This window comes from Heterodontus francisci, chromosome 23 (genome assembly GCF_036365525.1).
Source record: "Heterodontus francisci isolate sHetFra1 chromosome 23, sHetFra1.hap1, whole genome shotgun sequence".
Lineage (NCBI taxonomy): Eukaryota > Metazoa > Chordata > Chondrichthyes > Heterodontiformes > Heterodontidae > Heterodontus > Heterodontus francisci.
Window position 1 is genome coordinate 14325942 of NC_090393.1, and position 27151 is coordinate 14353092.

General features: G+C 42.9%; 1 protein-coding gene across 4 annotated transcripts in view; it reads left to right on the forward strand.

Annotated features, from left to right (window-relative positions):
* hps4 (HPS4 biogenesis of lysosomal organelles complex 3 subunit 2) overlaps positions 1-25071 on the forward strand; it is a 59840-nt gene extending 34769 nt beyond the window's left edge. For all 4 annotated transcript variants that reach the window (XM_068054711.1, XM_068054710.1, XM_068054709.1 and 1 more), the window contains 6 exons: positions 854-872; positions 4963-5062; positions 5648-6557; positions 18098-18227; positions 20741-20843; positions 22075-25071. In XM_068054711.1, coding sequence (XP_067910812.1) covers positions 854-872; positions 4963-5062; positions 5648-6557; positions 18098-18227; positions 20741-20843; positions 22075-22246 — 1434 coding nt within the window. In that variant the 3' untranslated portion in view covers positions 22247-25071. The remainder of the gene's footprint in view (positions 1-853; positions 873-4962; positions 5063-5647; positions 6558-18097; positions 18228-20740; positions 20844-22074) is intronic.
* The last annotated feature ends 2080 nt before the right edge of the window (positions 25072-27151 follow it).

Here is a 27151-nt window from a genome sequence, read left to right on the forward strand (position 1 = left end):
CACAGTGGACCGAAGGGCCTGTTTCTGTTTTGTATAACTCTCTGACTCTCATGGAATCTGTCCCAGGTTTCAACACTACTCCCATATTTAGGGAAGTTCCCACAGTCACAGGCCATAGGAAAAGCCTTGTAATTTGTATTCAATATCTTCTCTAATCTTCAATCATCCCTCCTCTCTTCATCCTCTTGCTCTCTCCCTCCCTTTTTTTGTTTTGCTTACTTTTGTCGCCTCTCTTGCCCTGGCTTTTCTCCTCTCGCGCACCCGCCCCATCTCTCTCGCCATCTCGCCTTTTTTAAGGGCTGTACCATGATTAATGCTCTTGTGAACTTGTCTTGTTACAAGCTCCAGATATGCAGCCTTATACATTATTCATTTGCCCTCGCACTCCTAACTGTTGAAATTAGGACTTGAGGCTATTACTCTAATTCATCCTTTCCCAGCCTGTAGATGTCCATATCTCTGCCGAACTTCCATTCCTCTTACTATCTACTGATCTTTAGAACACCAGCTTGGCTTCTGTTAACCACTTTTTCCAGATTTCTCTCTTTCTTTCTTTCTGTCATTTTAAACCTTGGTGGTGTCCTGCACTTTGGGCCTTGGCTCTTCACTTGGGTTTCTCAATAAAGTAGCTGTTGATGTAGCACAGTGACTCCTGCGTTTGGAATGCTGTCTGCTGTTTTCAGATTTTTTTTTACTACCAAACAATGCAGTCTAGTGAAATATTATATTGGATGTTCCTTTTTTTCCCCCTGAAATATCTTTTATCTATTCACCAGTATATGAGTTGTAGTGTGTGGTAGAATTTTTGCGCACTGACAATGAGGCTTAATTAGGTCACTGCTTTTTCTTTCAGAATCTGACTGGGAGGACAGGTAATATTTATTTTATTTCCTTCCCTGTCATTTCCTGCTCCAGTTTCCTTCTCTCCTAAATGTGTTATCTTGTGGGACACCGGTTCACAGGAGTTGCCTGCCTTCCAATACTTCACCCAAGAGATTATTGTTTACATGTGAGCTTCGAAAATGTGTCAGAAAGCTAACTAACCAGCATTGGGATACTTATACCATGGGTGGTGTAATGTTGCCATAATTTCTACTGGATTTAAAAATAACTAATTGCAGAAACAACTCATTTCTATTGTGCAAGCATTCACCACATTTAAGCGTTACTTCTCAGTTCGCTTTTTGATTCAATTACAAAACTGTGACTTTATCCTGTATCTCCTACCAATACACTTACAGTTCTCTATAACACTTCCTCAGTCTTCACTCGGGCTAGACCACAGGTTCATTTGTGGTGGGGTTGGGGAGACAGAACTGGATGACTCAGTGAGTTAATGTACTGCCCTTTCATCTCTGGGACCTGAGGTCCGATCTTACCCAGACTGATGGGTTTAACATCTACCCTTTCACTAGCCTTAGATGATGGCAGGCTCAACTCAAATCATGGAGAGGGTATAGGACACAGTCCAAACATCACATAATTCTGCATAAATTGGCAGTTTGGCCCTAGGTTGCAGAAAACTTTGAAAATATATTGGCAGTACAAAGACTTATTTTGCCTCCTTTTCTCCTGTCCTGAAGCCATTGTGTCTGGTATATCGCTCAAGAATCCATGCTTCTTTTGTGAACTTCGATAGTGAATATTGGGTGGAACTTTATATTCTCCTTGTCTTGTACCCAAACACTTCCAATATGGAAACCCGAGCCAATTTTCAATAGCCGATTCTGATTCCACACAGGCGCATTTCCTGTAGTGGTCCTTTGGATAGTAATTGGGACTGACCACCCATGCAGAATTTTTTTTTCCCCTCACCTCAGTAGTGCTGAGGTCAATTTAAATGCCACTGGCTTAAATCAGCTAATTCAGCAATTAAACCTCGGACTTTCCTAGTTGTTGTGGCTCAATTACTATGATGAACAATGTAAAACAAGGGCACAAATCATTCAACTATAGTGGACTTCAAATTAAATTAAAGTTCTGCCATTAGGTCTGTCTGCCCTATAGTCATAATGGTGTTTGCAGATGGCAGCTAAGCCAACTATCAGCATCAACAAATTTGGTTAGTATGGAAGTTTGGCTGCTGGATGGAGGCTGCCTTCATATTTGCAACAGTCAGCCCTGGCCAGCAGAAGGGCCCCTATTGTGGACTGATGTGGAACAGCATTGGTTTCTTCTTTAAAACCGCCATTGGCGGAGATTGTGTAATAATCCCGGTGGATACCTGGAGGAAGCGACTATTATTGAAAGTGGAAGTATAGGTTGGAAATTATGGCTAAACTAGCAGAGACCTGAAAAACCATTTGCGGTCAAAGTAGAATCTTTATTGCAACGATACTACTTTAAATACAGAATTTCTAGTTATTCTTTCACCAAAGACTTTTAACAGAATCAAAACTGCTCACTCTGGAAAAAGCTCTGTAAAAACACGCCAAGGAATATAAATACAAATTTTGTCAAGTCTTGCCTTGTGACTTCTTTATAGTCATAGAATATGGAAGTCTAATTGGGAACTATTTCCTCCTGAGTTGAAAAGGTTTCTATCTGATGGGCTCAATATTATTCGTGGGCTAAACACACTTATTTCCCTAAAATCTGTCTGTCACAATTTCAGCATCAGTCATTGAAGAAAACTGCTTTCTAACTACCAATCTTGTTCCATGACAAAGTTGTTGTTTAGAATTTAAGTTTTGTAGCAACATTATAGCTGCTCCTTCCTTGAGTTTGAGTTTGTCCAGTGGTATGTTCATTGGAGTTAAACTGTGCAGAAACTCTAGAGGGTATATAGACTATTATCATCTTCATCGTCTACATAATCAACACTGATGTATACTTTTAATGCATGTGCCAGCTTTTCTAAAACTTTTTAAATATAGTGAATCTTCATTTTTAGCACAATAATAGCTTTTAAATAATTTGTCTCCAATAATTGTCCCTGCCATTTTGCCATGCTTAACTAATTCCATCATCTCATGCCCTTCGTCCCATGCCATCCCATCCTTCCCATGCTATCCCCATCCCATTCCTTCCATCCATCTCATGACATACCCATCCCGCTCTTGCTATTCCCATCCCTCACATTAATCCCATCTCTTGCGGAAACAGTCTTTCCAGCCAGGGTAACTTTTTGTTCTTGGGCTCCCCTTACCTTCCACCGTTTTTGTTCTTCAACGCCCCACTCTGCTGCCACCACTAACCATGGGCAGCTGTGCGTGCATCACACACTCCAGTCCTCCGCGCACCCCATATGCCTCCGTGTGCACCAGACACCATCCACCAAATAGACCTAACAACAGATGCACCCCTTAAACTGACCAATCAAAACAATTCAGACAGACAAAAGCTGAGTATTCTTCTAGATTATTCAGACTTCGCTGTGTGCACATTGGCTGTTGTATTTCCCTACTTTATAATAGTGACTAAATTTCGGAATACTTCATTCGCTGTGAAGTGCTTTGGAATGTCCAGAAGTTGTGAAGGTTGCTATATATAGGTTATGCAAAAGTGTTTCTTTCTTTTTTCTTGTCTTTCTTTAAATTGCAGCAAAGAACAGATTCTTTATTCAGATGTTTAGAACTCTGAAATATACATACAGAATACATGTATATAAAGGACTAGGAAGTGCAAACTAAACAAATCTGTTCCTATGTTGCCAAGACAGTTTGAAGTGAAATAAGAAAAGCAAGGACTGTAGGGAGACAAGTGAGAAAAACAGTAGAAAATAATTCAGGAACCTCCAAAAAATGTCAAAAGGGGCTGCCAGAGATAAATTAGAGTTGAGTACAGTTGTAAACGCCAAATGCAACAATGAGAAAATCTTACAATATTATAACAGCTAGAGAATTATCGAAGGATGCAAATGTGGTTGAAATTGAAGATGAATTAAAAATGCTCAGTTGAACGGCAGCCAGTTTGCGCATGTCAAGATTCCATAAACCTTGCATGAATAGCCAGTTAATCTGAAACAATGAACCAGCTGAGCCAGATGGCTTCTCTCATCTGTACTCTGCAAATTTGTCTTCAGCCTGTCCACTCCTCCTTTTGCTCTGCTTTTAATTGATTTGTTTCAATATTTCTTGCATCGTTTGTTCAACCCATGATGTCGGTTTGTTACTTTTATACCTTCACACTCTTCCTTCAGAGGAAGGATCCAAAGGCTGATTGTCTGACAGGCCATAACCATCATTATACCTGACGATACAGTGGTTAATCATTTACAACAGGGGAATTTTATGGCCTGCCACAACCCATATGATTGGGGACTGGGGCCACCCATACCTACCGATCACTGGTATCCCATTGGATGTCAACCCAGAATTCAGAGCTGGAGTTCTGGTCACCACTTACTGGGAATGTCTGGAGCAGGGTTTGAACCCTGCATCTCTGAATCAGACTGGAATGCTATTGTTAAAATAAAGGTTTGCTCCATGGTGAAGAGTAAAGCAACACAATTATTCCAGTTTAATTTGGAGGTTTAGCCCTGGAATTTAAAATTCAGTGTCTGACTTTGATATAAACATTCCTCAGCAGATTTATTGATTTAAAACAGATTTAGTACTGATTTTAAAAGTGCTTTTATATCCGTTAACATCATTGACCATTCATATTCTCCAGTATAAATTGCCCAAACGGCCTTGTTCTGGCACCAGTAGGAATCCATTTTACACAGATCTCTCATTTTGTTGCCATTACAACTACCTCCTCCCCCGGATCCAGTTACCCTACAGGGAACTAGTGCCAGACTTCAAATTTAAGAAAAAGGACAGTGAAGCAAAGGTGCTGGTTTCGATATCTTTGGTCCAGAATCCAATGAGAACAAGCACACCCTGCTGGAGACCAGACATCAGTGTGTTTCCATGTGACTGAGCCTTTCTGGTGCAGTTATTCTTAAAGCAATTATCTTGTGATTGAGCAATGTTCCCCATGAATATAATACATTGCTGCCTCTATTTTTATTTGCAGAAGATGCGCCATTACCTAAGGATGTAACAATTTTGACTGTATTTGTTACTGCAGAAGAGTCAGCAGCTCTGCAGCAGTTCCCAGTTGAATGGATGCATAGGTGAGAAAGGCTTTTCAGGAGGCAGGAGAAGTGCTGACTTGTGCTGGAGTACAGTTCCACAGTAGTACCCTGCCCAAAGGAGTAGTCTGATATGTGAGCCCAAATGATGAGTGTCATGGGCTTTTTGACTGGAGAGTGGGTATCGTAGCCGACTTCGATGCTATCCTCGCTCATATCCAAACAACCAATCACTAGATTATAATTGTGAATTGCTTTCTCTTTTAATTCCCCTCTCATACAAGGAAACTAAGGTCCACTGTGGAGATCCATGCAAGACGTGTGTGTGGATGGTGGATGATGACACTATATTGGCCTTGTTAATGAACTTTGTGATAGAATACCTGTCAGCTTTGTCAGTGTCCACACATGAATAATGGCCAGTTAGACATTACTGGAGGATGAAGGGTACCCAAGGAACCACGCTTCAATGGAGGGTTAACACAGATGGGGAGAAAATGATCAGTGGAAAAAAGTCCTTATGTGGTTTAACTGTTGAAAAGCAGTCAGCTCACTAATGCTAAGATTTAAAAGTAAAATAAATTTTGGAACAAAGCTGATTTTGCATCCTTTTTCTCCATTTTGTAGGTTACCCGAGTCTCCAAAACCAGATTTGATTGAGAGGAAGGTTCAGAAACAGCCCCTCTCCAGAACACTGTCAGCCAGTCCAGATCCTGAGGAGATGAATGGTGAGTACAGGCACCTTGAGGCAGAGTGTGAAAACTACACTGAGTTTGAGAACCCACATCCAAATTCCAAAGAGCGTGATAGACCAGCAGACTCTATAGATCTTGCCCAGAATTACCAAGAAGAATACGCCACACAATCTCATCCAATAGAGGTTGACTACAAGTCTTCAGGGAGTCCAAATTCTCATCTTCAGAACAAAGTCCTATTGCCTTCCACTCCTAAAAACTGTTCCCCTCCTAGAAACTCTTGCCTTTCACTACAGTTGGATGAGGAACAGTCTGACACAACTTCCAAGGAGGTTAGTGATCTCTACGTGGAATTGACAGAAGATGGAAATGATGAGAACATTGAAAGAGTGACAAGACATTCTGAAAGTCTCAGTGATCCTATTTTAAAATTCCCTAGTAGGTACACTACCTCTGATTCTCTGAAATTACATCTTAGTTCTGAATCTGAAAGTGATGTTGGTTATGACCAGAAAGAGGCCAATGTCACATCTTTAAGCTGTTCTGTTAATGTCCAAACTTTGCCCTCACAACAACATAGGAATTCACTGCGTGGTAATACTCTGATATGTCATGGTGCCTTGGGTAGAGACTCGCTTTGCTCTTCACAACCTGCAGAGTATAGAGAAGAGGTTGTGGAAATTAAGCAGACTGCAGCGCTAAAGTATGGAAGCCTGGATGAACCCAAAGACCATGGAAATTTGGTGAAACTGAATCTATATGTTCATACAGTGAAAGAGTTGGTAATGTTTCTTCTGGCTGAAGATGGATTTCGAGCTAATCGCAGTGCTATTGAGGATGTTGTAAGTAATTTTATCCTATGATAAACAATGAATGATGTTGCTGCAGGTACATTAGACGTAGACAGGAGAAGTAGTAGCGCCTCCCAGTAAAATCCTATGACTGTGTTCAGCTTATCCCTGAATAATTCCCTGGAGTGAGTACTGCCAAAAGTGTAGCCCAGTGTTGAGGTTTTTTTTAACCTTACTCCTGAGGCCACTATTATCACTGCAGTTCTTCACGTTCCCATTATCTCTTGAATTGACATGTACTTGAGTATAATTCCAGCAGCCCTCTGGTGCTGTGACCATTCTTCATGTATGAGCCAAGGCATTGGTCTTAGACCCTAGAGAGCATCCCATAAACTTTTGTTTTATCATCACCAAAAGTCGAAATCTTCAGCAGAAATGGTTTGATTGTGATGAAGAAACTTGGCTGATTTTACTCCTTCCCCAGTTAGCTTAAGAGCATTGAGGTTAATTGTAGTGTCCATACTACCATCCTAACTGATCAGATTAACTCACCAGAGACGTAGATTGAACCTTGCACTTTCTGTATGGCGTGGTACCATAATGCTACATTTACCCACCACACACCACCATTATTCATGTTGATTCTTGAGGGTGGGGCGTTATCCTGGAGTTCAACAAAGGAACCTGTTAATTAGTGTTCACTGATATCTTCAACGTGTAACGTCAAGAAAAATGAAATTTCGCACTACAGACTTGTATAACTTGGCTTGGACACTTCTCCATCTTGTTTTGTGCCTCCCATTCAAGCCAGTAATGTGTTTACTGCTTTGTAAAATACATAGTGTGCTGATCAGTATCGACTGTTGTGCAGTATTTTCAGTACAGTGATTAACATGTTTATTTTAAATTGCTGTCAGCATAATTTTGAAGCTGCTCTTAATACAGTTAATATGAAAATGTTAAGCATTGCACAAAAGCACTGAGGGAACTAAATCCTTATTCAGATCCTTCGAAATTCTGAATATTGTCATGCAGGCCCCTACCTGCCAAGAATGAGGTATATTAATTTTGTCATGTGAACACTGATTTTCAACTGTTACTGGAGTGAAGAAAGGACTTGTTTAAAAAAAATCACCAGATGCTTGGCTGGAAAAAAAATTTTTTTGCATGCTAACAGACAGTAAGTACTTGGCGCAAAGGGGCTATTCCCTGCTCCAGTTTAACCCACAATGGACTTTGAGCACCAAGTATTCTCTCTAAGACAAGAGAATCCAAAAACCGACGTGGACAGATCAGCTAGTCACATGACTAACCTGCTTGGCAACCTGGGTTTTTCTGAATTGTACAAAGAGTTTGAACTGAAAAAGACTGTTTGTTTGTTCCTGGAGTGAGAAGACCGCTCCTGTCTGCTCCCATCTCTTTCTCACAAGCCTCTGAACCCACTGAGGACACATGAACTTCAAGAGAGAAAAGTCTCCTACATTGTACAAGGTTTAAAAGTAATATTGGGCCCCAATGAAAAGCAAGACCTACCAATAATCAAGGACTTTATAGCAAGCTCGAAGAACAGTAATGAAAACCATCCTCAGATATTGCCTTAAACTTTTCCACTTTTTTTTTCTTTTGCGCTTTTCTGTCTCTATCTGCATTTATGTATCGCATATGCATGCTAGTGTGGGTGCGTCACGTAACTGTAGGCTTTAACCGAATTAGAGTTTAAGTTTTTAATAAAGTTCAATCTTTTTTTCTTTAAACCTAAGAAAACCTTTTTGGCTAGTTTCATTGCCTTATAATTGGAAGTTAGTGAACAAGGATTCACTAAGGGGGGGCTAAAAAAAAAAAAGGGTGTTTAAAATTAAATCCTGTTGCGGTAAGACCAGGTGAAGACTGAGAGGGATCCCTAGATCCCTTTCTCACCTGGTCGTAACAGGAATTTGGGGGCTGCTGTCCTGGATTTTACCCACAGACAAACGAGAGATATTGGAAGTGGGAAGCCAAATTGTTCCCAATCAAAAAGAGCAAGATTTCAATACAGATTTTCTTGTGCTTGTGTGTGCTTGAATGCTAACATGTCTGCAACTGAAACTAGTAGCTCCCCAAGCCAAGGGGAAGTAACTTGGGATAAGTTAAAAGCACTGTCTTTGGAGGAGCTGAGAAAAATGGCTGAGCAGTGTGGGATTGCTGTCCGTGCCAAGACTAGAAAGTTTGAACTCCTAAGACTAGTGGCGAACCATTTTTCCCTTGAATCAGAAGATGCAGAAATGGGGTTAGGAATAGACCCTGACAGGGTATTGTTAGCAAAGATACAATTGGAACAGAGGAAACTTGAATTTGAGGAAAGGGAAAAAGAGAGAGACAAGAGAGAGAGAGAGAGAGAAAGAAAGGGAGAGACAGAAGAGAAAACCTTCCAGAAAGAATGTGTAGAAACAGAGCTGGAGTTAACTAGGGGGTGACAGTAACCCCAGTGAAAGCATGGTCAATATGGAGGAGCATAATTCAGGGCTGGGTAAAGAATTGTTAAAACTATCTCAACTAATCCCAAAATTAAGTGAGGGAGACGTAGAAGCATTTTTTTGTGTCTTTTGAGAAACTGGCAAGGCAGCTAAAATGACCAGCTGAGACTTGGCCTGTTTTATTACAAAGCAAACTAACTTGAAAAGCCCATGAGGTTTATTCCCTGTTGCCAGATGAGAGTTCATCAAATTATGAACTGACAAAAAGTGCTATCCTCGGGGCATGTGAATTAGTACCCGAAGCCTATCGCCAAAAGTTTAGAACCCTCCAGAATCAAGCTAATCATACCTATCTGGAGTTTGAAACAAGTAAGCAGCTGGCTTTTGACTAGTGGCTGAGGGCTCTTTAAGTACAGCTCAGCTATGAGAATCTCAGAGGTAATACTGTTAGAGGAATTTAAACACTGTCTCCCACTCTCCATGTAGACCCATGTAGAGGAGCAACGGGTTCAGAGAGCCCGACAAGTGGCCGTTCTGGCTGATGAGCTTGCTTTAATTTACAAGTTGGTTTCCCAGGGGAGAACCTTTCCTAGTCACCCCCACAAATCCAAAAAGGACAAAGGATGGGAAGATGATAGTAGCCCAAGCAGTCCTGAGAGAGAAAGGAAAGCGGGAGATACAGGGGGCCCTCCTCTAGTCAAAAAGGAAGGTGCTGTGAGCAAGAGTGAGACCCAGAGACCTGTGTGTTTCCATTGTGTAATAAAGCAGGGCATCTAAGAGCTGACTGCTGGAAACTAAAGGGAAAACCTGTAGGGTTAATCAGGGCACACCTGTTCAGTGAAGGAGAAGGTACCCTGATGGAAAGCACAGCAGAACAAGCAGTGGCTTTAACTGCAGTAAGAATGAGACCCAGGAGGCTTACTACTACAGGTGTAGGAACAGTTAATAGGATTTCTGAAGGCTATCAGGGTTTTGTGTTTGAAGGGAAAGTAACCCCATACCCTTCAAGTGGGGCAAACAAGCCCATAGTAATTCTCTGGGACACAGGGGTCACTGGATCCCTTTTACTGGGAAAAGGCCTGACCTTTCCCCCAGAGAGTGCAGTAAACACCAGAATGGTGGTAAATGGTATTGGAGGGCATTGTATGCCTGTAACTGTACACCGGGTGCACCTGGAGTGTGACCTAGTTTCGGGACCGGTGAATGTAGGGATTTTCCCTAGTTTGCCTGTGGATGGGGTTGACCTCCTAGGTAATGATCTGGCAAGGTGAAGGTGGTAGCCCCCGCACCCCCCCCCCCCCCCAGTAGTGAAAAAAAGACCGCAGGAGGTCAGAGATAGGGCAGTGGCAGGAGACGGTCCTCTGCAGTTTCCCTGAATGTGTAATGGATCTGGCCATGATCAAACCAGCTCCCCAGAGGAGGCTGAATTGGCACTGCAGGCAGATGACCATGATGTCTATCTGTCCGAGACTTACTTTGGAAAGTTAGAAAAGCCAGAGAAGGAGTTACAAAGATCTTCCCTAGCTGAGGGTCAGTGAGCTGACCCAGTATTGAGAGAGTTAGTACAGGCTGCCCAGTCTGAAATTAAAGCAGAGGGAATCCCTGATTGCTACTATTTAAAGAATGAGGTACTGATGAGGAAATGGAGTTCTCCTCAGAGACCTGAGAGCACGGAGTGGACAGTGATTCATCAGCTAGTGGTGCTGCAGAAGTACCAGAGCGAAGTATTAAGACTGGCCCGTGAGATTGCAGTGGCTGTACATGCCAATATATGAAAGACCAAAGCCCGCATAAGACAGCAGTTTTACTGGCCAAAACTCCACAAAGATGTGGTGGAGTACTGCAGGAATTGTCACATGTGCCAGGTTGAGGGGAAACCCCAACCTACAGTGAAACCTGCACCACTAAGTGTTAGGAGGACCTTCCAGCAGAGGGCTGGTGAACTGTAAGGGACCCCTGCCAAGAACAAAAGGGGACAGGCAGGCACAAGGCTGGTAAAAGGTTAGTACAGGAAGGGGTAAAAGTGACCAAGAGGGCAGGCTAAAGGAAGTCCGGAAGGAATCCCAGATGAAAACCCCTACTGTGTGGTCAACCGACCCTGAATAATTTGAGAAGTTAGAGCCCACGCCCTCCTACGTAAATGCAGACACTAGAAGCACCCCACCAGTGTTGCTAACAGCATTTACAGGGACCTGCAGAGACAAAGAAAGATCCCTAGAGGGTCTCACCTAGGGTGATGTCTCACCTAGTTAAAGTGCCACAGGGGAATGCAGTAGAGTCTGTACAAATACCTTAAGGCAGGAGTGTCCCAGAGGACAAAGGGGAGATTAGCAAAGAATCTTCTCCCACAGTCAGGAAAAAAAAAGAACCACCCATCCCCATCCCATGACTCAGTAAAGCACTGAAAGTGAGTTCAAGATAGACTCGCCTGACTTACCTGAGGAAAAAAATTCCAACTTGGGGCTAATTAAACCTAACCCTTTGCTGACCTCAACTGGAACAAAGGCCCTAGGCAGTCATGGAACTGGGCAAACTGAAGGAAAACATCCCCCAAGAACCATATGTTTATTGGGATGCCAAAAAAAGGGCCATTTAAAGCAACACTGCTACCAAGAAAAGACAGGCTGTGGGATGTCTTGAGATTTATGAATGAATGTGAATGACAGAGGCGTATGCTTTTTCCTGTATCTTTATATTTTCTCTTTCAACCCTTTTTAATGAAATGCGCTTTTCTCAAATCTCATTTCATTCCGCTGGGTGTGGAGGTATTGTGCAGGCCCCCACCTGCCAAGAATGAGGCATATTAATTTTGTCATATGAACATTGATTTTAAACTGTTACTGCAGTGAAGAAAAGACTTGTTTTACAAAAAAAAAAAATCACCAGACACTTGACTGGAAAAACACTTTGGATACTAACAGACAGACCAAGGGGTTATTCCCTGCTCCAACTTAGCACCAGGTATCGTATGTAAGAAGAGACATTCCAGGGTCGTCTAAGATGAGAATCCACAAACAGACATAGTCAGACCAGCTAGTCACATGACTAACCTGCTTGACAACCTGAGTTTTTCTGAATTGTACAAAGAGTTGAACTGACAAAAACTGTTTGCTCCTGGTGTGAGAAGACCTCTCCTGTCTGCTCCCATCTCTTTCTCACAAGCCTCTGGACCCACTGAAGGCACATGAACATCAAGCGAGAAAAGTCTCCTACATTGAACAAGGTTTAAGAAGAATACTGCGCCCCAACGAAAAGCAAGATCCACGTATAATCAAGGACTTCACAGCGAGATTGAAGAACCGTAACTAAAACCATCCTTAAATATCCTCAAACTTTTCCACTTTTTTTCTTCTGCGCTTTTCTGTCTCATGGTGGGAGCGGAGGTTTACAAAGCCCACCAAAATCCCAGAGTTGGAGACCGAGTGAGAGAGAGGAGCACGGCAGGAGCGGAGCAGGGAAAAATCGAAAAATGATGTCATAATCAACAGAGTGCAGGGAAGAAGCCACCTGTTTGGTGAGTATCTGGTAAGTGACTAAGGTCCATTCTAATCCAAACGTTTAAAATAGTAAAGGAACTAGTGGTAAGCTTAATAAAATATATATTAAATAATTGAATAAAATAATTAAGTACTTAATTAAAACACAGGGGCAGCAGGACAGGTGAAGTGTCATGGCTGCAGCATGTGGGAGCTGCTGGATGCCAATGTGGTCTAGGGCAAACACATCTGCAGTAAGTGTTTGCAGCTCGAAGAGTCTCAACTCAGTCATTGAACTGGAGTCTGAGCTGCAGACACTGCAACACATCAGGGAGGGGGAAAGTTTCCTGGATATTTTGTACCAGGAGGCAGTCGTACCCTTAGTATAGGGTCTTCTGATTTGTCCAGTGGTCAGGGACAGGAGAGTGTGGCTGCAGCTGAGGCAGGTAATGGGACCCAGAGGGCAGGAGTGCAGGAGCCTCAGCCTTTGCGATTGTCCAGCAAATTTGAGGTTCTTTCAACTTGTTTGGATGAGTGAGGGCTGCAGGGTGGATGAGCAACCTGACCATGGTACAGGAAGCTATTCAAGTGGAGGGAGAAAAAAGGAATGTAGTGGTAGTAGGAGACAGTATAGTTAGGGGGATTGACACTGTTCTCTGCAGCAAAGAGCTAGAGTCCAGATGGCTGTGTTGCCTGCCCGGTGCCAGGCTTCAGGACATCTGCTTAGGGCTGGAGAGGAACTTACAGTTGGAGGGGGAAGATCCAGTCGTCGTGGTCCATGTAGGTACCAACAACATAGGCAGGACAAGGAGAGGTTCTGCATAGTCAGTATGAGGAACTAGGTGCCAAATTAAGAAGCAGAACCTCAAAGGTAATAATCTTTGGAGCCACATGCAAATTGGCATAGGGCAAATAAGATTAGAGAAATTAATGCGTGGCTCAAAGACTGGTGTGGTAGAAGTGGGTTCTTGTTCGTGGGACACTGGCACCAGTACTGGGGAAAGTGGTGGCTATACCGTTGGGACGGTCTGCACCTGAACCGTGCTGGGGACGATGTTCTAGCGAGCCGCATAACTAAGGAAGTAGAGAGGGTTTAGAACTGAATAGTGGGGGCAAGGGATCAAGTTCAGGAGACCAGGATGTAGAAGCAGTTTGGGTAGAGATGAGAAATCATAAAGGCAAGAAGTCACTTGTGGAAGTGGTGTACAGGCCACCTAACATTAACCACACTGTAGGACGGGGTATAAAGGAAGAAATAATGGCAGCTTGCCAGAAAGGTACAGCGAAAATTATGGGGGATTTTAACCTACATATAGACTGGAAAAATCAGATGGGCAGAGGTAGCCTAGATGAGGAGCATATAGAATGTTTTTGGGATAATTTCTTAGAACAATACATTTTGGAGCCAACCAGAGAGCAGGCTATACTAGACCTGGTATTGTGCAACAAGATGGGATTAATTAATGACCTCATAGTTAAGATGCCCCTAGATAGCAGTGATCATAATATGACTGAATTTTACATTTGGTGTGAGGGAGAGAAGAGTGGGTTCAAGACTAATGGCGCAGTGGTTAGCACCGCAGCCTCACAGCTCCAGCGACCCGGGTTCAATTCTGGGTACTGCCTGTGTGGAGTTTGCAAGTTCTCCCTGTGTCTGCGTGGGTTTCCTCCGGGTGCTCCGGTTTCCTCCCACATGCCAAAGACTTGCAGGTTGATAGGTTAATTGGCCATTATAAATTGCCCCTAGTATAGGTAGGTGGTAGGGAAATCTAGGGACAGGTGGGGATGTGGTAGGAATATGGGATTAGTGTAGGATTAGTATAAATGGGTGGTTGATGGTCGGCACAGACTCGGTGGGCCGAAGGGCCTGTTTCAGTGCTGTATCTCTAAACTAAACTAAAACTAGTATTTTAAACTTAAATAAGGGCAATTATGAGGGCATGAAAGCAGAGCTAGCTAAAGTGAACTGGCAAATCAGGTTGAGGGATCAGTCAATAGAGATGCAGTGCCAGAAATTTAAGGGGATATTTCAGAATACACAATCGATAACATTTTAACGAGAAAGAAAAATTCTAAGAGTGGGTGTTAAAACAGTTAAAGATAGTATCAAACTTAAAGAAAAAGCCTATAGTTGTGCGAAGGTGGGAGGCAGGTCAGAAGATTGGACAGAATATAAAAACAGCAAAGAATGACTATAAGATTGATGAGGAAGGTAAAATTAGAGTATGAGAGAAAGCTAGCTAGAAATTTAAAGACAGATAGTAAGAATTTCTATAGATATTTAAAAAAGAAAAGGGTTAACGACGTGAGCGTGGTCCTATAAAAAGTGAGTCTGGGAAATTAATAATGGATAATAAGGAGATGGCAGATGAATTGAACAGATATTTTGCATCGGTCTTCACTATTGAGGATACAAATAACATCCCAGTATTAGCTGTAAGTCAAGAAATGGAAGAGAGAGGAACTCCAGAAAATTACAATCACCAGGGAAGTGGGACTGAACAAATTGTTGGAGCTGCGGGCTGACCAAGTCCCCGGGTCCTGATGGACTTCATCCTAGGGTGTTAAAAGAAGTGGCTAGTGAGATAGTTGATGCGTTACTTTTAATTTTCCAAAATTCCCTAGATTCACGGAAGGTTCCATTAGATTGGAAAATAGCGAATGTAACTCCTTTATTCAAAAAGGGAGACGGAAAGCCAGAAATTACATTTTTATTCACTCATAAGAAGTGGGCATCACTGGCTATGCCAGCATTTATTGCCCATCCCTAATTGCCCTTGACAAGGTGATGGTGAGCTGCCTTGAACTGCTGCTGTCCATGTGAGGTAGGTACACCCACAATGCTGTTAGGAAGGGAGTTCCAGGATTTTGACCCAGCGACAGTGAAGGAACGGGAATATAGTTCCAAGTCAGTGACTTGGAGGGGAACCTGCAGGTGGTGATCCCATGCATCTGCTGCTCTTGTCCTTCGAGGTGGTAGAGGTCGCGGGTTTGGAAGATGCTGTCTAAGGAGCCTTGGTGCGTTGCTGCAGTGCATCTTGTAGATGGTACAAACTTCTGCCACTGTGTGTCGGTGGTGGAGGGAGTGAATGTTTGTGGATGGTGTGCCAATCAAGTGGGCTGCTTTGTCCTGGATGGTGTCGAGCTTCTTGAGTGTTGTTGGAGCTGCACCCATCCAGGCAAGTGGAGAGTATTCCATCACACTCTTGACTTGTGCCTTGTAGATGGACAGGCTTGGGGAGTCGAGAGGTGAGTTACTCGCATCAGGATTCCTAGCCTCTGACCTGCTCTTGGAGCCACGGTATTTATATGGCTACTCCAGTTCAGTTTCTGGTCAATGGTAACCTCTAGGATGTTGATAGTGGGGGATTCAGTGATGGTAATGTCATTGAATGTCAAGGGGAGACGGTTAGATTCTCTCTTGCTGGAGATGGTCATTGCCTGGCACTTTGTGTGTTGCAAATGTTACTTGCCACTTATCAGCCCACGCCTGGATATTGTCCAGGTCTTGCTGCATTTCTACACTGACTGCTTCAGTATTTGAGGAGTCGCGAATGGTGCTGAACATTGTGCAATCTTCAGTGAACATCCCCACTTCTGACCTTCTGATTGAAGGAAGGTCATTGATGAAGCAGTTGAAGATGGTTGGGCCTGAGGAACTCCTGCAGTGATGTCCTGGAGCTTAGATGATTGACCTGCAACAACCACAGCCATCTTCCTTTGTGCTAGGTATGACTCTAACCAGCAAAGTTTTCCCCTTGACCTCAGTTTTGCTAGGGCTCTATGATGCCATACTCTGTCAAATGCTGCCTTGATGTCAAGGGCAGTCACTCTCACCTCGCCTCTTGAGTTCAGCTCTTTTGTCCACATTTGAACCAAGGCTGTAATGAGGTCAGGTGCTGAGTGGCCCTGTTGATGACGCCTTCCATCACTTTGCTGATGATTTGAGAGTAGACTGATGGGGCGGTAATTGGCTGGGTTGGACTTGTCCTGCTTTTTGTGTACGGGACATACCTGGGCAATTTTCCACATTGCCAGGTAGATGCCAGTGTTGTAGCTACATGCCAGTTAGCTTAACATCTGTCTTGGGGAAAATGTTAGAAGCTATTATTAAAGATGTTCTAGCAGAGCATTTAGAAAAATTCAAGGTTATCAGGCAGAGTCAACATGGTTTTGTGAAAGGGAAACCTTGTTCAACCAATTTATTGGAGTTCTTTGGGGGAGTTACATGTGCTGTGGATAAAGGGGAACCAGTGGATGTATTTTTAGATTTCCAGAAGGCATTTGATAAGGTGCCACATTAAAGGTTATTGCAGAAAATAAAAGATCATGGTGTAGGGGGTAACATATATTGGCATGGATAGAAGATTAGTTAGCTAACAGGAAACAGAAAGTAGGCATAATTGAGTCATTTGCTTGTTGGCAAGATGTAACGAGTGGTGTGGCACAGGGATCTATGCTGGGGCCTCAACTTTTTACAATTTATATAAATGACTTGGATGAAGGGATCGAAGGTATGGTTGCTAAATTTGCTGATGAGACAAAGATAGGTATCAAAGTAACTTGTGAAGAGGACATGAGGCTGCCAAGGGATATGGATCGATAAAGTGAGTGGGCAAAGACCTGGAAAATGGAGTATAATGTGAGAAAGTGTGAAATTGCCCACCTTTTGAGGGGAATTGAATACAAAAGTAGGGAGGTTTTGCTTCAGCTATACAGGGCATTGGTGAAACCACATTTGGAGTACTGTGTACATTACTGGTCTCCTTATTAAGGAAGGATGTAAAGGTGTTGGCGGTAATACAGAGAAGGTTTACTAGACTAATACCTGGAATGGACGGGCTGTCTTATGAGGAAAGATTGGACAGGCTAGGCTTGTACCTGCTGGAATTTAGAAGAGTAGAAAGCGACTTGATTGAAACGTATAAGATCCTGAGGGGTCTTGATAGGGTGGATGTGGAACGGATGTTTCCCCTTGTGGGAGAATCTAGAACTCAGGGTTACTGTATAAAAGTAAGGGGTTGCCAGAGATGAGGAGAAATTTTTTCTCTGAGGGTCGTGAGTCTTTGGAATTCTCCTCCTCAAAAGGTGGTGGAAGCAGAGTCTTTGAATATTTTTAAGGCAGAGGTAGATAGATTCTTGATGAGCAAGGGGGTGGAAGGTTATAGGGGGTAGGTGGAAATGTGGAATAATCAGTTCAGCCATGAACTTATTGAATGGCAGAGCAGGCTCAAAGGGCCGAGTGGCCTACTCCTGCTCCTAATGGTCGTATGTCTCTATCTGCATGTGTGTGTCGCGTATCCGTAGGGGTTAATCGAATTAGAGTTTAAGTTTAATAAAGTTCAACCTTTTTTCTTTAAACCTAAGAAAACCTGTTTGGCTAGTTTCTTTGCCTTATAATTGGAGGTTAGTGAACAAGGATTCACTAAGGGGGAGCTAAACAAATTTTGTGTTTAAAATTAAACCCTCTTACAGTAAGACCAGGTGAAGGCTGAGGGGGAACCCTAGACCCTTTTCTCACCTGGTTGTAACAATCTATTTTACAGAAGTTTGGATGTGTGAATCATCTGACTTAGTGTTCAGTACAGTTACGCACCACTTGGCAATTATCCCTCTACATTACTTGAAAAAGGAAATCCAACCATTTCTCTCTCCTCCACAGTATCACAGCACTCTCGCATCTTTAAACGGCTTAGAAGTCCACCTGAGTGAGACTTTACTCAGCAGGAGTTTCTGTAATGCATTTGGCTATAACTTTGCACATTATGACTGCATTCAACATATACTTACAGGTCAGTATTTGTGTGCATGTATGTTCTCTTTTTCTCTCTCTCTCTCTCTCTCTCTTTCTCCCCCCCCACCCCCCACCACCGAAGGTGCTGATGTATGCGATATCGTTCATCAGGTGCTGACCACCCTCAAAGATCTCCCCCAAGTGGCCATTCCTCATGTGTGAGCCTCAAGAGTGAGTGTCGGCACGTGATTGGACTGTTTGGGGTTGGGTAGGAAGGTTATCACAAATGAACCTACTCCTGCTCTCATCGTATATTCACACACACCCATATTTCAGCAGGGATCACTAGATTGTGATGAGGATTAGGGGAATGAAGGCAGAATTTTTTTTCCCTTCCTTAGTCCAAGACACTGAAATTAATTATAGCCCCTCATGCTGCATAGTCAATTTATGACTGAGATATTGGGTGGAATTCCAGCATAAATATTTTTAAGGCTTAACCCTGGAGCTGGCTTTCCGTCAGGCCACAACCATATTGCAGTTGACTGAGAGATGGTTGTTCATGTCAGAAATATTCTGCCCTTCTGATAAATAAATACAATGGATTAGCATTCCTCCATATATTAGGGACAGCACAAATGATGTATAACTCAATCACTTTTCGTTGAACTTGCAAAAGTCAATAAAGACAAAACACTGGAGAAGAAAATGCTGTCGAGAAAGGGATCAGCAGATGTCCTCAGTGGTCTCCGAACCAAACAGTCTCTATCCTAAAGAGATAGATCAGACACTGAGGGGGAATGAGAAGGTTAGGGGAGCCAAACAAAGGGTGATCAGAGCTGTTTTGAGGAAGCTGTTGAAGGTGGGGAGAGATTTTGCAGAGTGCACGTTGTTCAAGGAGAGCATCCAGATTGCAGGATTATTATGCTGAGGGCAGTGCCATCACTGGTGGAGTGCAGGGGGGGAGAGGATGTGCAGTAACCCAGACTCAGAAGAGCAGACAATGTGAAATGGGAAGTGGGGCTGGAGGAGGTTGCAGAGGCATTGTGAGGCTGTGGAAGGACTTACAAATGAAAACAAGGATTTTGAAATAAATGCCCTGGAAATGGGGAGCCAATAAAGTTCAGGTGAGGGCAGGGATTGATGAGTGAATGGAATTTAGTACAGGATGAGCGGCAGAGCACTGAATAAGTTGGGAATTTTTTGTATGGTGAAGATTGAACTCCAACTCCAGCGAAGACCAGTTTGAGTAAAGTGAAGCTAAAATCCCATCATAGGATGAAAATGTGCAATTCAATAATAATTCGTCTTAAGGACCTAGAATTTTCAAGAAAGGAATTAGAGGAAAGAAGCTTGCTGAAGCTTAAATGAGTAGCTGAGCCGCAACATATAAGCAGTCACCAGGTTTCGCCCTGCATGTGTGAGTTAGCTGATTTCAGGAAATGGTAAGGCTGCTGTAACTGGTGTCCTAGCCCCAGGATCGGGGCACTGTAAATCAGCCACGGTTATGGCTTCTAATTGCTATCCAGTGACCCCTGCTAGCAAGTATGCGAATAGTCTGATTTTTTGCTGCTGAGGTTGGTGTTTTGAATCATTGCCCATTGGGTGGTGTGCTGGAGTGTGATCGACATCTGTGGAACTCCACCCCAAACACTTCATTTATCAAGGAAGAAGAAAGATTGAGGAGGGGGATCACAATCTACCATCAGATGCATCTGATGTGATTCCGTAGACCAGGACATATGGGGCTAGATTTTGTGCTGGAGGCAGAGCTCCCGGCACTGGGCCAAAAAAGCGAGGGAAAGCCCACTTCTACCTTTTTTGGAGTGATCCTCCAATCTTTTTAAATCAAAGTTTCAAGAGCCAAGATCCCCATCCCTTTAAAGACAGGGAACCCACTTTGAAGAGCTACTGACCAATCACAGGGCTGGCAGCTCAGCAGTATCAGCAGCGCCACTGCCGGTACTGCAGAGGCCTTGGACCCAGGCCCAGCACTGGAACCCCGGAACCAAGGTGCGTGAGGTGGGGGCAGTCCAGAAGACCCGGGGGTGTTCATGTAGTTCAGTGGGAGGGGCGGTCCCAGGGGTAAATGGCTTCTGGTACATATTGTCCATGGAGGAGGGACCCCCCCCCCGCCTCCACCACCACAAGCCCGCAGGCAGGGCACCTCGTTTTACAAGGCATCCTTCCCGCACAGCAGAAGCGCCCCCCTGCGCAACCCTCCCCCCCCCCCCCCCCCCCCCACCGCTACGAAGATCCCAGCGGTGGCAGGAAGAAGTCCTTAATTGGCCGTTAACACATCACATAAGGGCCTCAATTGACTTCTAGGCGGGAAGGCCGTCACGGCCTATCCTGTCCCCGGGAAGATTGCTTGTTGACGGGAGGTGACAGGCCTCCAGTACCCCACGACGCCACCCCCCCTCCCGCCATCCATCGCGATACTCTGTGCCCCCTTGCCTCCGAACCTACCTCGGGGTCACACAAAATCCTGGTCATTATCTCTCATAGCAAAATAACTACTTTTTTGTGACTGAATAACCATTGCTGTACTATTCCTTTTTATTTTTAAAGCTCAGCTTTCTCCTGGTGCACAGAAGAGTCACTTCATTAGAGCAACAGCTTTGATGCACACTGATTTGAACCACAACAGTACCACTCATGAGATGACTGTCCGGTATGTTGTATTCTGATGCAGTAAGAGTTGGGAGATTAGGAGAGAATACACATTTGCCTAGAGTTTATAATGCCGGTCTGACTGAAGGCATAAAAGTGGCTGAGTAACTGCAACAAGACAGCGAGGAGTCTCATGGTGAGATGGTACTTTTATCAGCTTAGGCAAGGCCAACGGGGAAGCAGCTCAAATCGTCCAGTAGTTTTCGGAGAATTGGAATTCATGGTGCATCTTTTTTACTCTGAAATTTATGGACTTTTTTGCAAATTGATAATGTTCCATTAATGGTACTTGCCTTTTTAAAATCCCATCAACTTCTGGCTTAGTGACAGTTGGTAAGGCATTTGCCTGCAGGGAGGGTGAAAATCCAGGTTGATCCCCACCTTCCACTGGCCCAGTTTTGGCACCCATACAGTTTCCCTGGCTGAGGTCAACTAATTCAGCAAGGACCCTCTCCTTTGAAACTGTGACCCCCATCCTGGCTCATTTATTCATGAGCTAAAAATGCAAGGGAGAGGAGCATGTGGTGCACAGCTTCTGGATTTGTGCAGTACAGCAGAACTCCCAACATGAGCCAACTGACTAGTAGAATGGCATTTCATGCCCTTCAGCCTCCTCTGCATTTTTCTAATGGTGAGTAGTGACCAACCTGGAAGGAATATCTGAGAGACTCTCTTTGGAGCACTTACAGTGTGGGAATGGCAAAGAGCTGGGATCACGTCCTCTGCCTTTCTTAATTGTCCTGGGGCTAAATAAGGCATGGGAAGGTATGAGAGATGATTCAAAAGAGAAAAAAGTTCTTGTATTTATAATAGCACCTTCCACAACCTCGGGACGTTCCAAAGTGCTTTGCAGCCAATTAGGTACTTTTGAAGTATAGTCACTGTTATAGTGTAAGAAACACAGCTACATGCCAAATTGTAAACAGCAAGTGATGTTGGTTGAGGGATAAATACTGGCCAGGACACTGGAAAGAGCTCCCCTGCTCTTCTTGGAATATAGTACCATGGGATCCTTACCATCCACCTGAGAGGGCAGACGGGGCCTCAGTTTAACTAACGCCTCATTTGAAAGACGGCACCTCCAACTGTGCAGCACTCCCTCAGTACTGGCACGGGGAGCTTCAGCCTCGATTTCTGGGACAAAAAGAGATGAAAGTTTTTTTTTTAAAAGTCATAATTTCCCCTCCTCCGGTTGAAGATCCTGCATTAACTAATACCTCTTTCTCCAACAGAAATGCTTCCACCGCTGTTTACAGCTGCCGTAACTCAGCTCATGAAACTCACTTCCAATACCTTGCGACTCCTGTCTGCAACTCCGGTGTTCCAAACCCGCATGACAGTGCATTCGCTTTACCGGGAAGAGCTAAGCAGAAGTTGCTAAAATATGGAGTAAACCTGCTCTGAGTGACACCAGTGTCTGAGATTTGCCAGCAGTATTAAATGGACAATTGCTAGCACATTTTCTTAAAAGAACTAATGGAGAAAAATGTAACTTTTTAAAGACACACTCGATTTACAATCATAAAATGATGCACTCAGGTACCATGGCTGCCTCCTACCCCAGTATATTTGCTTAAATTGACTAATAATTCGAGAACTCTGGGGATTTTTTTTTTTGTTTTGATGTGGGGATGGGTGGGGAAGAAGTAAAGAGTCACATTGCACAGCTTGCCTTACTTGAATCAAGGTTTCTGACATTGTGCAAAAGAATTGATGGACCAACAGAAATCATAAGCCAGACTATCTGATGGGAACTTGTGGAAAGTTGCTAAATAGACTTGGGACTGACTTTTAAATATCCTGTCCACCTGTCTACATACCTTGGCTTATCAATGATTTTGATTAACTATGGTACAATTGATTATTTTTTGTTTCAGGTATAAGAGGTAAGTTCATATTGCCGATCAAACTTGTGGAAAGAAATGTTGATTCCTGTAACATTTCTGATCAACTCCCACTAGTGTCCAACAACTTGCATTTATATAGTTCCTTTTATCATAGTAAAACCTCTCGAGCTTCTTCACGGTACCATAAGGAGATAGTACGACAGGTGACCAAAAGCTTGTTCAGAGGTACGTTTTTAAGGAGCATCTTAAAGGAAGTTAGAAAGGTGGAAAGTCCTGGGGGGATATTCCAGAGCTTGGGGCCTACCATGATAGTATAACATCTGTGGCAGCACATGCCAATTTTCAACATCTCTATTCATGTAAACATTTCAACACTAGTAGAATAATTTTAATATTTTTATTTTCATTTTTCTTCTCTTCTGACATTCTATGGGTGCTAAAAGGTTCTGATGCTGCGTCCATATGTTCAGTCATCTTGTGTGAGCCCAGACTTTTCAATCCTGAAGGACATCGCAACTAATTCTGATTCAACATTCGCCTATGTAAGGTTTTCAAGGGTGGGAACCCTGACTGATTTTTTTTTTTTCTTCTCTCTCTTCTTCCTCCCTAGCCCAAGAGCACTGAAGCTAATTCTAACAGTACACTGATGCCTAGGCTGAAATTGTCTAATTTGACACAGATGGGAAGCATACTAGGAACCAATTTTGTTAAACCGTAACCTCGTCCGCTTTTATTGATGCACACATACTAGGTATCCATTAACACATTGATTTAATAATCCCATGTGTATGTGCCTAGTTATTTCTCACAGATTACAATAGTATTTTAGAAATAGAGTAGCAAGTGAAAATCACTTGGATTTTAATGTGTTGCTTTAGTTTCGCCTTATTTGGTTACTTAACATCCAGTTGCACATAATACTTTTCGTCTCTTAAGTTTTGCACTTTACACAAATGCTGTAGCTGAAGTGAGGGTTAGTATGAATTTTGATACCTACTAATGGTAGCTGATTTCTTAATGTTTATAAATAACTTGAGTTTTACCACAAACTATATAGTGGAATAAAAGAGCGACTACTACACAGCATTTGTATTAAATTGAAAGCAATGACGTATTTATCAAATGTAAGAGGTTTTACTTTGGGGGGGCATGCAAAAAAACTAAGGACCCATTTTTTTTTTTTTGCTGCTGAAGGGTCCTATCAAAATGCCTTTCATATTTAGATGCTGATTAATCAGCTGTGCCTTACCAGCAATTTTATTTACGTTTTTATTTCAAAATTCCTTCCTTGAATCTTGGAACCTCTGAAAGTTTGAGAGACCTGGGAGCTGTAAGCTAAAGATTTGTTTTATTCACATCTGGAAAGTCATGAGTTACGATTTTGCCGAGTGTGATGGGTTGGGGAAGGAGAGACTCAGGCAGACTTATTGTGTCAAATCCTGGTTCCGGAGACTAATTGACAGTAACGGTGAAAAAGTCCATACAGCAGGCTGACCTACTCAATGAGGGAAGCCATCCGTCCTGCATTGAAATGATTAGAAATGTAAACAATGTGTACATTAAATGAAGTCTTGCACTTATTACAAACTAAAGGAAGGTCTCTTTTGACTTCATTATGCACCTGGTATTCTAGCATTACGCAAAGGGTAATCGATTTGCTGAAACAAATTACCAGGGAGGTCATTGAAGCAGACAGTATAAGTGGGTAGAAAATTAAGCCCGTAATGCTTTCATTTTAGCTTTAGCAAAGATGGTATTAAATGATTCATAAAAGTATCTGTTTTGTAAATTTTAGTGAACCACCTTATCTCTATCCCTGTGAGTATGTACCAATACTTAGCCATCACTTTACTCTCTTCCACTTGAAAAGCAACAGGAACATGGCACATCTGCCAATTGTCACCATATTACTACCCCACAGTATAGTGACAACTACATGGGCAGCTGGCCTGTGTTGTCTTTTTCTTTGTTACTACAACTTGCTCCTACTCATCTGTTCAATCTGCCTTTATCCACTCTTACCTCCTCAGCCTTACTAACCAAGGGAATAGGACTGTTTGGTCTGCATCATATGACCCTCAGTCCATCTAATCAGGCTAAAGTAGCCATGCAGTCCTATTATACTTTGTATAACTTCAGTATTTCTTGATAGCACAATCTTGCACTCAACACTGCAATTTGACTGAACAATTATGGTTAGACTACTAGTTGTTAACTACATTTATTAACTGTCAAATTGCCTCAACACGGCAGGATATTTGTTCTAATGGTACTTTGTAGAATTTTATATGGAAAATCTGTATGTAAGCTTGAGTAAAACGCCTTCTGGGTTTCAGCTCAGCTGCTGACAACACAAATCTGTGCAATAAATCGAATATACTCTGCTCACTGTACCTTTTTTTGAGTAAATTCAGGGGCAGGTGTGGGCTCTGTAGAATTGGTTACTAAATGCATTGATTCATAGTGCATCCTGTCGTATCTTATCAACCCTAGGCTTCCATTAAACTTGTGATTAACATCAACATTGTCCTCCATGGTCAATAGCTTGCATTTATATAGTGTCTTTAGTGTAGTAAAAGATCCCATGGTACTTCACAGGAACGTTTTCAAATAAATGTTGACACTGAGCCACATCAGGAGATATTACGACTGTTGACCAAAGATAAATTTTCAGTAGTGTCTTTAAAGGAGGGCGAAGTCCCAAGAGGGAATTCCAAAGCTTAAATCCTAGGCAGCTGAAGCACATCCACCAATGGTGGAGCGATGAAAATAGGGGGTACACAAGAGGAGTACAGAGATTTTGGAGGATTGCAAGGCTGGAGGAGGTTACAAAAATGGAGGGACAAGACCACAGTCACCTCAGTGTTCAACCAGAAGTTTGTATTTCCAGGTGCAATGGTTACTGCCTGCAGAGTTGGGTTCCCTGAAGGCTTTGTGTGTGATTACATCACCTATTGTAGAACTGAACCATATGGAACCATCCAGAAAATGGGCAGAGTTCTAAGAACGCTTCTTTCAAGAAAACAGCAGCTCTTTTCAGAGCAATTCACATGGTGTGAAATGGAAATCATCTTCCTCAGCCTGAACCATACAGATGTGCTGGTCTTTGTTGAGTTAGATGATCTCCACTGATGTAGCAAGAGGGGGGGGGGGTGAAACAATTGGCCTTGATACCTCTCTAAACTACTCGGTGCTACTGAATAATGTGCTTTGCATCATCAGACCAACACTGGATTATGCTTGGCTGTATGCCCAGTGTGTTGTCTGGACTGAGACAAAAAGAATGGTCAGCTGCTGAAGGAAACCAGAGAGGAGCTGTCACCAATGCAACTGTATCCCTGCTGAAGTCAGCTCCTTGAAAGGAGCAGAGGTAAGTTGGGAGGGGGAGGAGAGGATTGGAAAGTGTAATTTTAATTACAGAAACTTAACATGCAGGAACAACCAGTAATTAGGAAGGCAAATGATATATTCGCCTTTATTGCATGGGGGTTTGAGTATAAAAGTGAGGAATATATATTGCTGCAATTATATAGGGCTTTGATGAGACCATACCTGGAGTGCTATGCACAGTTTTGGTCTTACCTAAGGAAAAATATACTTGCCTTGGAGGGGAACCTTGTGACAAAGGTTCACTAGATTGATTCTGGGATGAAAGGGCTGTTCAATGAGGTGAAATTGAATAGAATGGGCCTATAATCACTGGAGTTTATAAGAATGAGAGGTGGTCTCATTGAAATGTACAAAATGCTTCGAGGGCTAGACAGGGTAGATGCTGAGTGGCTATTTCCCCTGGCTGGAGAGTCTAGGGGAACTAGGGGTCATAGTCCCAATAAGTTGTCAGCCATTTAGAACTGAGATGGAGAAATTTCTTCACTGAGAGATTTGTGAATCTTTGGAATTCCCTACACCAGAGGGCTGTGGCTGCCCAGTCGATGAGCATATTGAAGACAAGTCGATAGATTTTAGGGCACTAAGAAATCGAGGGTTATGGAGATTGGGTGGGAAAGTGGAATTGATGTAGAAGATCAACCATGATCTTATTGAATAGCGGAACAGTCTTAAGGGATTGTATGGCCTTTTCCTCCTATTTCTTATGTTCTTAAAGTGAAGAATTTCTGTGAAACTTGTACTTATTTCCACACAAGCCATTTACATTGTACAACCCAGAAGGGCAATGACCTATTAACAGGCCTCTGTTGATACCACTCTTAAAACAATGCCAGAGTTGCATAGAGGTCATCCTAGAACACCTTGTCCAGTGTATTTTTTGTTTATCATTCTTCCACTAGCTTAGAACAGGTATTGTCCCGATGCCCCATAACTGGATTGTCCAGCGTTGCCAGGTTCTGAGAGATTTATTATTTTTAACTATTTAAGTTAAAATTGTCCGTTGTGTTGTAACTTAACAGAGAAAACAGAAGCTTTGTTCAAGTAATTGCTCTTCAAATGTGTCTAGATACTG